Source organism: Pseudorasbora parva, chromosome 4, assembly GCF_024679245.1.
Source record: "Pseudorasbora parva isolate DD20220531a chromosome 4, ASM2467924v1, whole genome shotgun sequence".
NCBI classification, from domain to species: domain Eukaryota; kingdom Metazoa; phylum Chordata; class Actinopteri; order Cypriniformes; family Gobionidae; genus Pseudorasbora; species Pseudorasbora parva.
The window spans coordinates 50585625-50598621 of NC_090175.1; the positions used below are offsets into that span (position 1 = coordinate 50585625).

The following is a 12997-nucleotide window of genomic DNA, read 5'->3' on the forward strand; positions in this document are numbered from 1 at the left end:
AACTGAAGAGCAGAAATCCAGGAGTCGAGTAGCTTTTTGTCCCTCTTAGCAGTATTACTGGCTCTGTTTAAATTCTCTTGTGAGTGTGCAAGTGGCCCTCACAATGAATCACACGGAAAGCTGTAGATAGGAAGGGATGCAGAAAACATAAATAGATGCATTCCTGCATGGAGCCATCAACACCAAGTGAATGGGTTCGATTCACAAGGAATGCAATTGGCAAAATGTATAGTTCTCACCTCTGTCAAATTGGTGCATGTCTTTGGTAAAATATAGGTTTGTATACATTTTAATTTATCTATACATTCGTTATTGAGCTGCAACATACATCGTACGAGTGTCACGTTGGTCTTTTCACATGATGAAAACGGCTGATGCCTTACATCAAATTGTATGATTGTATTAAAAAAGATACAAAAAAGCCCTTAGGATGTTAAAATATGTTCTCAGAAAAGTACACTGATTGTTTATGGGCAGGTTATGGTCACAGCATATTTCGGCTTTGAGTGAAATGCAGTGTGGCGGTCTAAATTCGAAGTTCTCCCGCTGAGCATGAGTTCCGGCACACAGAGACTGGTCGATTACACTTGAATTACTTCTAAATGTTTTTTTTATTTTTTACTTCTAATATTTGTTAAACAAGCTTAAATGTAGGCAATATGTATTAAAAACGATACACAATATAATATACTGTAAATTATAAAAAATATATAGGAATTATCATGCAAACCATGGCTGTGTTGAGTATTTAAAAAAAAAAAGTTATAGTTATAGAATGATCTGTCTACGCATTAAAGCATTAAAAAAAGCATGTATTATAATAAAAACTAATCAACACATTATGCTGAGTTAAAGAAACAAGCCTAAATTAACTCAATATGTGTGCTGGCTTATACTTACCCATCCCTTGGGTTAATTTTTTTACAGTGTACCTCATAGCATGATTGGGACATTAGAGAACATTGGAATCCAGAGAAAATTTGTTTGGACAAAATGGATAATTTTCTTTTTTACAGACTAGACAAACTAAATTTAAAATGTTTTCTCAGTGTTATACACTCTAAATAATGCTTGGTCATTTTATTAACCAAAATGCTGAGTTATTGTATTGGGTAATTTCTATTATCTTACCCAAGTGTTTTATGTAACTCAGCTGCTGGGTTAATTTTATGGGTCAATGTAACCCAGTGTTGTGTAGTCTGTGCCAGACCGATTAAAACTGGATACATTTGTCTGCAGATATTTTGTGTGCTGTTCTGAGAGAAAAACACATCCACAGGGGTATCTTCATTTCCTAAATGAAATGAAGGTTTGTATTACATTGTTTACCCATCAGATTATTGCTGTAGAAACAGTAACCTTATTTGTTTACATGTGCTTCGCATATCGCATCTGCTCGGCAAGCTAGCAATCTTCAAACACAGCATACACCGGATCAACATTCAGAGCGAATTTTGCACTGCCATATTAATGTTTAATCATATTTAAAATGAATAGCCTCAACATCAGGCTGTGTGACCCAGGTCTATGTAAAAAAACACACAAAAAAACCCCACAGCAAATATCAAACGTATAGTGTCAGTTCTGGCAGGCCACGTTAGTCAAAATCACATCAGCTGGCAGTCAGCTGATCACATGCACCTATAGGAATACAACTTCTATCACCACATACATATTTATACAGTGGGAAAAAAAATTAAAAATTGTCAGCCACCAATTGTGCAAGTTCTCCCACTTAAAAATATGAGAAAGGCCTGCAATTTTCATCATAAGTACACTTCAACCATGAGAGACAGAATGAGAAGGAATAAAAAAATCCAGAAAATCAAATTATTAGCAATTATTAGAAAACAGAAGATATACAAGACCACTGATAATCTCCCTCGATCTGGGGCTCCACGCAAGTTCTCACCCCATGGGGTCCAAATGATCACAAGAATGGTGAGCAAAAGAACCACAGAACCACACGGGGGGCATAGTGAATAACCTGCAGAGAGTTGGGACCAAAGTAACAAAGGCTATCATCAGTACTCAGGGGACTCAAATCCTGCAGTGCCAGATATGTCCCCCGTTACACTTACCCATGTAAAGGAAAGAATAAATGGGGCCATGTCTCGTGCGCTTTTGAATAAAAACCTTGTTCCATCAGCAAGGGCATTGAAGATGAAAAGTGGCTGGGTCTTTCAGCATGACAATATTCCCAAACACACCGCCCGGACAATGAAGGAATGACTTTGTAAGAAGCATTTCAAGGTTCAAGTTCAAGTTCAAATTCAAGAGTTTTATTTGTCACATACACAGTTATACAGAATACAACCGGCAGTGAAATGTAAACAGGTCCGCTCCATGGACAGCAAATAACAATTAACAAAAAAAAAGCACAATAAATTTTAAAATAGGGATAGGATAAAATAGGAATAGGATAAGGTGCTATATACATATGTAGAATTATGAATAAATCAAGTAAAAGAAATGAGATGTGGAATAAAATAAGTGAGATGAAGTAAACTGGAGACTATAAAAATAAATACGTGGATAACAGAAGTGCAGGAGTGTAATGTGCAAACAGCATTATAATGAGTAGTTACATGAAACAATATCAGTATGTGAGTTTGTTAATACTGAAGTGAGGTGAAGTCACATGTAGTTAAGTGACAGCGTTCAGGAGTCTGATGGCCTGTGGGAAGAAACTCCTCCTGAGTCTCTCAGTTTTGGCCATCAGGCTACGGAAGCGCTTACCAGAAGGCAGCCGGGTGAAGTGGGGGTTGGCCGGGTGATTAATGTCCTTGATGATTTTTGTAGCTCTGCCTCTGCATCGTTTGATGTAGATGTCCTGCAGAGACGGGAGAGCTGACCCTGAGATGCGCTCGGACAAGCGCACCACTCTTTGCAGGGCTTTGCAGTCGTGACTTGTGCTGTTACCATACCACGCTGTGATGCACTGTGTCAGTAAACTTTCTATCGCCCCTGAATAGAAAGTTTTCAGGATAGCTGGTGAGACCCGGAATTTCCTCAGCTGGCGCAGGTGGTACAGTCTTTGCCTGGCCTTTTTCACCTGAGACTGGATATGTGCAGTCCAGGTAAGGTCCTCAGAGATGTTGACACCCAGGTATTTGAAGCTGCTCACTCTCTCTACTGGTGTCCCGCTGATCATGAGAGGGGAATATGACCGCTGCTGTCTCTTCCTGAAGTCCACAATCAGTTCTTTGGTCTTGTTCACATTCAGAAGGAGACAGTTGTCTTGGCACCATGATGTCAGTTGCTCCACCTCATCCAAGTATGCGGTCTCATTGTTGTTGGAAATGAGGCCCAGGACAACAGTATCATCCGCAAACTTGATGACAGAGGTGGAGCTGTGTGTGGACAAACAGTCATGCGTGTAGAGGGAGTAGAGCAGGGGACTGAGGACACAGCCCTGTGGAGCTCCCACACTCACGGTGATGGAGGTGGAGGTGAACTGTCCTACTCTCACCACCTGAGGTCTGCCAGTGAGGAAATCTTCAATCCAGTGACAGAGAGAAGAGTTCAGTCCGAGATCCAGGAGTTTGTTAGTTAGCTTAATGGGAACTATGGTGTTAAAGGCTGAACTATAGTCAATAAATAGCAGTCTTACATTCTTGCTGTCGATGTGTGTGAGGGAGGAGTGGAGGACGTGAGAGATGGCATCTTCAGTCGATCTATTGGGACGATAAGCGAACTGAAGAGGGTCCAAGGTGTCAGGGATGGAGGAGCAAATGTTGTTTTTGATGAGTCTCTCAAAGACCTTCATGACTAAAGACGTGAGAGCCACTGGGCGATAGTCAATCAGAAGGTCCTGGAGTGGCCTAACCAGTCTCCAGATCTCAACCTCAACCGAAAAATCCGTTTGGCCGAGCGACAGCCCCAAAACATCACTGCTCTAGAGGAGATCTGAATGGAAGAATGGCCCAAACTACCAGCAACAGTGTGTAAAAACCTTGTGGCGACTTACAGAAAATGTTTGACCTATGTCATTGCCAACAAAGGGTGTATAACAAAGTATTGAGATGATTTTTTTTTCTCTCATTTTTTCTCTCATAGTTGAACTTTACAGGCCTCTCTTATCTTTTTAAGTGGGAGAACTGGCACAATTGGTGATTGACTAAATACATTTTTTTTCCTATGCCTGAAAATATCTGCGGTACAACATGTTGGTTCTGTTCTGTTTATTGCTGCTCTCCCTGCTCTTAGATAGGCTGCATGGATGCCCAGGGAGTTCTTGCCTAGAGCCAGCAATCCAAACTATATGCTAATAGTCAATCAATCATCTTTGACGATAGTGGTCCTGGCAGAAGTGTTAATGTATAAAACCCAAAAAGCTGTGGGTAAAAATAGCCCAGCATGTGTTCTGCCCAATATTTATCCAGCACTGGATTTCCAAATAACCCAACAATGCTAGTTTTGAATCCAGCATGTTTTAGGGTGTAGCACATAGGTACAACAATACTATCATTAGCCGCTTGTCCACCGCCGGGCCGAGCGGTTCTGACAACGGTAAGGAGTGGTTACGGTTATATTTCCATTTGAGATTGGTTTGGCACAGCACATTTACAAACCGTACTAGCTGCTATTTGAGCGACATAAACACTATAATAAAATAAATATAAAAGTGCACACCTCTGTGGGAATTAGTGAGCAGAACAATCACCTCTCATGTTGGTGACTTTGATTAATGACCAATCTCAGTCCTATCTACAATCTGTACAGAAGGCTGATTTTAATTTACCAAAACTTAAAGAAAATGCAAAAAAAAAAAAAAAAGAATATACTAAAGACAACATTAAATGGTGTTTACAGTCTGTTTGTAATCTGAAATAGTTCTAATGTAATTCAGGTGGCTAAGAGGGTTGGTGATGTCAACCAAATGAGTTATTGATGAGAAAAATGTCTAGCTTAAGCAGGTCGACAGAAATTGATGCAGAGAGGGTACATGATGTTTACACATATTGCTATGTTCAAAAGAATATGTTTCATTACTTGTTTATTTCATGTAACATTTAGAACATGTATTACATGTCTATGATTATCTCCACAGAAGCTTCATTTTCAGAAAAAAAATGAATGATGATTGTGTTATGACTGGAAAGAAAAAAACTAAAAAGAAAACGTTATTCTACAGATCCCTCGATTCAACATTCTAACCACACACACACACACTCCTGATTTATATCTGACACGGCATTGCAATTATCAGCGAATCTAATTAAATTTCATATTTCAACAGTTTTGGGCATTGATTCTACAAATCACTGAAGACTTTGATCCAATCTGTGATACTAAAATTAAATTAATTTTTATTCTCAAGTCACTCTTTAACAGACACACACACACACACACACACACACACACACACACACACACACACACACACACACACACACACACACACACACACACACACACACACACACACACACACACACACACACACACACACACACACACACACACACACACACACACACACACACACACTTTTTTGCAAGTACAAATCTGGGAGCATTATGTTATAATACGTCAACATTATGCCACACATATTGCTGAATGAGTTTAAGTTTTAGTTCAGTACTTGACCAGTTTGCTGTTGCTTTTCATAGCAAATGGCAATAATACCATATCTTGTAAAAGGAATATACAACTGGCAAAAATAACCAGCAACAACAACACAAATTCCTAACCCATTCTTCTGAGAGCAGTAAATTGTTGGATGCGTTTAATACTGATATTCTTTTAAGACAATATAAGTCTCCTCACTACCGCCCAAACCCACTTCACTCTTCCCAACGACCGTAGAGAGTGGAGTGAATGACCCGTGTAAGAGAACAAGAGCCAGCCAGAACAACTCAAGCATTATTATACCGGAGTACAGCCCCATTATGCTGAAAATCCTGCTTGGTCTGCAAACAACGAAAACGACTGAACAACATCAACCCACAAAGTTTACATTTTTCACATATTTTAGTTGCAGAAAAAGACAGTTATCTCTACTGTGCTTACTTGGACACTGAGCTTGAGGTTCCCACCCGGCTGGCATGTAACAATCAGATGGCCTGATTAGACTTAAAAAAAAACTGCCAATCACGAGATCCTGACAGAGGACAGGCCTTGGTGACATAACAGGCTTATAAAGGTGCTGACTGTCATATTAGTGGACAACAGGCTGGAGGAAAGAAAGAAAGAAAGAAAGAAAGAAAGAAAGAAAGAAAGAAAGAAAGAAAGAAAGAAAGAAAGAAAGAAAGAAAGAAAGAAAGAAAGAAAGAAAGAAAGAAAGAAAGAAAGAAAGAAAGAAAGAAAGAAAGAAAGAAAGAGTCGAATCTTTACGGTTGTTATGAAACTAGGATCATATCATTTTGGCAATATGGAGGTGCTCAATATTTTAAAGACGTGGCGCGGCACGGCGTGGCGCTGAGCTGAGCGGTGTGTCCGATGTGCGACCCCTTTAAGGGGCTCTCACACCGGACGTGAAGCTCAGCACAGCACGTCTTTAAAATTCGAAAACGTTTTCAATAGCTGTGTCTCATTTCAGAAGGCTGCGTCCTCCGGACTACGAGTTATCTTGACCGGTACTAGTCCTATGCTTAAGGCTGGCGCCATCTTGTGGCTGTTAAATACTTAAACAGCCATGGCTGCAATGGAAGACTTCAAGGCAGGTTTCCTTTATAATGTTTTTAATATAGATATTTTTCTTACACAAACGCATCGATTCGAGTCAAAAGGCTCTATTAACCCATCGGAGCCGTGTGGAGCACGTTATTTGACGGAGAGCTGCATTTTTTATGGACTTCAAACACAACTACAACTACTGCTGGGATTAACGTTAGCCTGGACTTTTTAAATATAACTCTGATTGTATTTGTCTGAAAGAAGAATGTCATATACACCTATAATGACTTGAGGGTGAGTAAATCATAGGCTTGGTTTCATTTTTGGGTAAATTAACCCTTACAGCATTCATTTTCAACATTTAGCAGCAATAGATAAAGGCTTAAAGCAGTTTGGAGCTGTTTTTCTTCGCGGAAGCTTTGCGTAAGAGCTATAAAATATTTAATCTCAAGACAATATTTTGTGTCTAATTTATTTGAGACTAGTAGCCGTGTAATAAGCGGGATAATGTACACCCAGTCGGTTGTTATGCAGAATAAACCCCTTCAGAGTGATGCAAGACCCCTCCGCATCGCGGACGTTGGGGTCACTCTGACGGGATATATTCTGCGATAACAACCGGCTGGGTGTACATTATCCCTTACATAACATTTCATAGTATTATAAAATAGCCTACATTTTGAACGGATATATTTAGAGAAGGCCACCAGTAAAGCATGACACATCTTAAAAACAGCATATTATTCAGACTTTACAGCTGCGTACACCTCGGTCTGCTGGTACATCCTAACAGGTACATTAATATTACATATTATTTAACTTTTTAATGTACTTTTACACTATTCTCAAAACAATTTTGCAAAAAACAAGATTTTTCCCAACTTCCTTAATACTTTCCATTTTGTCTTTTTCACTGATTGGGAATTTATTCATAAAGATACAGAAACTTGAGAGGGTTCTGATTCATTTCCGCCATCCCTCATCACTACACTACTTTACTCTACAGATAATCAAAGGAAATACAGACTTGAGCCCCTATTCTCTGCAGGTCCATAAATTACCCTGATATGTAAGAGCAACAGGAGAAACGAACATAGATTATAACATGTCTACTAAAAAACAACAGCCCGACCAATGGTTCTCAATCTTTTTGACTTTGGCTTTTAACATTTTTGTTTAAATAATTTTAAAATATTAGTAATAAAGTATTAAATAAAATACTTTTAGTTATCCTAAGTTTTCAGCAGAGACAATCAAGAAAATATTTTTTTTTGTTTTGAAAAATAACTAAGTAGGCTTCTTCAGAGTACTTAAAATCAGATAGTCATGCTGAAACATAAACAATATTTAAGGCCCCTATATACAACAAGTGAAATTGAAGTTTGTTTCATAATTTCGAAACAACTTACCAAAGCAAATTTTCTGGAAAAGTTCACTCAAGCCTGTAAACTCCTTCCGCCCAAGACTCTTTCTTTGCTGTGAAAATCTTCGGTATCACTCTATTTTACAGTGCCCTTGTTAAACTTTACAAATAGTTCCTGTAGTAATAACCATAAATTATGCATTACATGCAACTAACCCTAAACCAACTCCTATTCCAAACCCCTTACCCTATAGTATGAACATTTTAATTCATTATTATTACTCAATACTTAAACATATAATTACACTGTAACATGGATACCTGCAAATAAAGTGTAACCAAATCTGCCTTATAGAGTTATCAGAATACAAAAATAAGCTATTTAAAACACTTACTGCTGTCTAAAAATGTGTTTTACTCTAAAATGGGTTTTAATGCTGATATATGAAAACTCTGCCTTTGTTCGTAACCACTCCTCAAGCCACTTTGGGGCAAGGTATTCGGCAGGCCAAAAATGTCTAACAGAAGGCCGCCATCCCGCACTCTCTTCCTCTGGCACACTTCTCAAACACACAGACATACGAATCCATATTAAACCTTGTGGCTCGTGGCGACACATTGATGTCTTAAGACACGAAACGATCAGTTTCTGCAAGAAACCCAACAGTATTTGTTATTTTTTATTCTTTGTTATTATTTGTTATTTGTTATTTTTTATATGTTATAGTATTCCCCAGCATCATTACTTCCATTGAAGAAGGTGTAAATCCCAGCACGATCATTATATATATATATATATATATATATATATATATATATATATATATATATATATAGCCTGTGTGGATCGGTTGAATGAGGCATCTATAAAAATATTTCTATGATCAAGGCTCTCTCTGAAATCGATCTCGACTTGGACTCGAATGAGCTGGTCTCGTCTACAACACTGCATAGCATGCACTAAAACTACAGTGGAAACGCAGCTAATGAAGTTATAATTCTAATCAAACCATTCTCAAAACCAAGGTGTAAAAAATGGCACAGATTTACACATTCATCTAAATGTCGCTCTCAGCAGTGTGGGCACTAACAGCATATCAATGCAAACATATTTTGAACTGCCTTTTTACCCCTATAACTGAAGAATGAAGAACTTTGCTGTGAGTATATCGGGGCCTTTAGGTTTCTATTAATGCATCCTTTGTGAACTTTTGTTGTATTGATGGACAAAAAAGAGAGAGATTTTGCATAAATTATGTATGGGAAAAAGACATGGGTTGCGAAAATGACACATGACCAAAAGCCTTAACAACATACTGCTCAAAAAGCACAACTAACCTTACATCCCCATTATCATTTGCATCAAATTAAATGCCATTTATCAAAAGCTATAATTTACCCGTTGGAGGAGCCCTGCATCAAGCAATCTCACCTTGAGGAAAGAAAGGTTGCGGTTTCTTTCAATACTGGTGATCTCCAGATTACCCATGACCACCTCACAGTTCTCGTAGAACTTGCGGAGGGTTTTATACTGCTGGTCCAAATCAGACAGCGTGCTGAGCTTGTTATCAGTGCCAGGACACACTGTATAGAGAGAGAGAGAGAGAGAGAGAGAGAGAGAGAGAGAGAGAGAGAGAGAGAGAGAGAGAGAGAGAGAGAGAGAGAGAGAGAGAGAGAGAGAGAGAGAGAGAGAGAGAGAGAGAGAGAGAGAGAGAGAGAGAGAGAGAGAGAGAGAGAGAGAGAGAATTATTAGAGAGACAATTCATCAAAGTAAATTAATACTTCATAATGTATAGTCTTGCATAAATATCAAGCTTTGAATAACTGCAGCTATGAAAGACAAAACAAATTAAGTGGGTGAGTTAAAAGTAAAAAAAAAAAAAAACCTTGGAAACTTTCCAAAGCAGCGTTAGCTTCTCTAAACAATGTGTGCAGTGTCCTCAGGACACAATCATAAATCTTTTTCTCCATATGGGCAATCCAGCTTTGCACATATTGTGTGAAATTACACAGGTCATTACTTTAAAAAAGTAATTAGCCAAATTAGTAAGAGAAGGTTCATGTGCGTTTGTGCTTCCACTGACCTGCTTTTGCAACACTAAACATCTGCCATCCACAACAACCAGATACAAGAGGTATTTTACGCTGTTTTAAATAAAACACGCCTGTGTGCCTGGCAACAGTCTTAATATCAGCTTCTCTTTTCATTTTTGCCCAAATTAGCACAAAGGGCTGTTCGGCAGGTTTTAATGAAGTATTTGATGAGTGACTGTTTCACTGATTCCAGAGACTAATCCTTGCGTGGAATCTCGGAGATGACAGGCTCCTTTCAGGCATATCAAAAACTCTTCAGGCTTTGTTTCAATATGGAGTGGCCCATCACAGTAACATTCACTCACAGGATAAATTGATTTTTTTTTTTTTTTTTGCAAAATAAAAACAGTGTTACAATGCATGATACAAAAGACTTCACATACTTTGGATGATGCAAAAATATATTGTCATGTGTTAGTGTGACTATTTGTGGCATTATTTTTTATCTGAAGCTATGGGATTAGTGTATTATAAAAAAGAACATTTAAAGATAAACTTGAAATGATTTTTACTTGGATTCCCAAGTAAAGCAGAATATAAATAAAATTGCATGACTTATAGTGCAGTAATTGTATAGTAAAAATATCCACATTTGAAGAAATATCACAAAAGCTAACATTTTCTTTAGAGTAACACACGAAGAAGTTGGCACAGGTAAACTAAGGGCATTTTGATTTTATTTAAAACATTGTTTTTATTTTATTTTATTTTTTATGTGTTTGAATGGAATTGTTTATATATATATATATATATATATATATATATATATGTAATGGAGTGCAACCCAGAAATGCTCTGTTGGACATCAGGAAATAAACAATGATAAATGTGAAAAATAGAATGCTCTGCATTGGATGGCAAAATAAACAGGCTCATCAACCTTTAAAGGGGATCTAATAGGCTAACATCCCACTAGAACACACTTTCATGCTTGATGTCCAAAAAAATAAAAATATCACATATTTTACATTATTGCAGCATTATTTTTTCCAGCACAATGTTTAGTTTCTGTCTATATGAAGTCCCTCTTGCAAAAAGTGTAATGTGTCTCACAGACCCACTTTATATTAGGAGGCCTTAACTACTATGTACTAACCAGGGTATTCTCACAAAAATGCGTATAAATAGTACGAGTGTGCAATGTCGTGGAATGTATACGCCAAAACTCATTTTGGCGTGTCTATGGCACGCTGTTTTTCGCGTGCATATGATACGCATTTTATACATTTTATACATACGAACCCCCCACCCCCCACCCCACCACCCTAAACCTACCCAAGCGCGTGTCATATATACGCCATAAATTGCGTATCATATGCACGCGAAAAACAGCGTATCATATGCACGTCAAAATGAGTTTTGGCGTATACATTCCACGACATTGCACACTCGTACTATTTATACGCATTTATGTGTGATCGGGTTGGTATTAGCATTTTAATTAATCATTTGATACAATGCACTTATTGTATACATACAATACATTTTCTTGCAGAAACTGATCGTTTCGTGTCTTAAGACATCAATGTGTCGCCACGAGCCACAAGGTTTAATATGGATTCGTATGTCTGTGTGTTTGAGATACATGTTTTTGCATTGTACTTACATTTAAAAAAATACCTGCATGTAATTACATCTGTAATTAATTTCTGTAGGTACATTTTTAATTACACTGTTGACACTTCCCTTAAACCTAACCCTACCCTTAAACTGACACACACCACCACACCTGTCCCTAACCCTCCCCTTAACTGACCCATATCACCACACCTGTCCCTAACCCTACCCTTAAACTCACCCATATCACCACACCTGTCCCTAACCCTACCCTTAAACTCACCCATATCACCACACCTGTCCCTAACCCTACCCTTAAACTCACCCATATCACCACACCTGTCCCTAACCCTACCCTTAAACTGACCCACACCACCACACCTGTCCCTAACTCTACCCTTAAACTGACCCACACCACCACACCTGTTCATAACTCTACCCTTAAACTGACCCACACCACCACACCTGTCCATAACTCTACCCTTAAACTGACCCATACCACCACACCTGACCCTAACTCTACCCTTAAACTGACCCACACCACCACACCTGTCCATAACTCTACCCTTAAACTGACCCACACCACCACACCTGTCCCTAACCCTACCCTTAAACTGACCCACACCACCACACCTGTCCCTTACTCTACCCTTAAACTGACCCACACCACCACACCTGTCCCTAACCCTACCCTTAAACTGACCCACACCATCACACCTGTCCCTAACTCTACCCTTAAACTGACCCACACCACCACACCTGTCCATAACTCTACCCTTAAACTGACCCATATCACCACACCTGTCCATATTCCTACCCTTAAACTCACCCATATCACCACACCTGTCCCTAACCCTACCCTTAAACTGACCCACACCACCACACCTGTCCATAACTTTACCCTTAAACTGACCCATACCACCACACCTGTCCATAACTCTACCCTTAAACTGACCCACACCACCACACCTGTCCATAACTCTACCCTTAAACTGACCCATATCACCACACCTGTCCCTAACCCTACCCTTAAACTGACCCACATGACCACACCTGTCCATAACCCTACCCTTAAACTGACCCACACCATCACACCTGTCTCTAACCCTACCCTTAAACTGACCCACACCACCACACCTGTCCATAACCCTACCCTTAAACTGACCCATACCACCACACCTGTCCATAACTCTACCCTTAAACTGACCCACACCACCACACCTGTCTATAACTCTACCCTTAAACTGACCCATACCACCACACCTGTCCATAACTCTACCCTTAAACTGACCCATACCACCACACCTGTCCATAACTCTACCCTTAAACTGACCCACACCACCACGCCTGTCCCTAACCCTA

At 39.1% G+C, this 12997-nt stretch overlaps 1 protein-coding gene across 1 annotated transcript in view; it reads right to left on the minus strand.

Moving 5' to 3' along the window:
• Positions 1-12997, minus strand: part of si:ch73-383l1.1 (receptor tyrosine-protein kinase erbB-4) — a 251255-nt gene that overhangs the window by 116830 nt on the left and 121428 nt on the right. The window contains exon 2 of the mRNA XM_067442180.1: positions 9417-9568. Within this exon, the coding sequence (XP_067298281.1) occupies positions 9417-9568 (152 nt within the window). The remainder of the gene's footprint in view (positions 1-9416; positions 9569-12997) is intronic.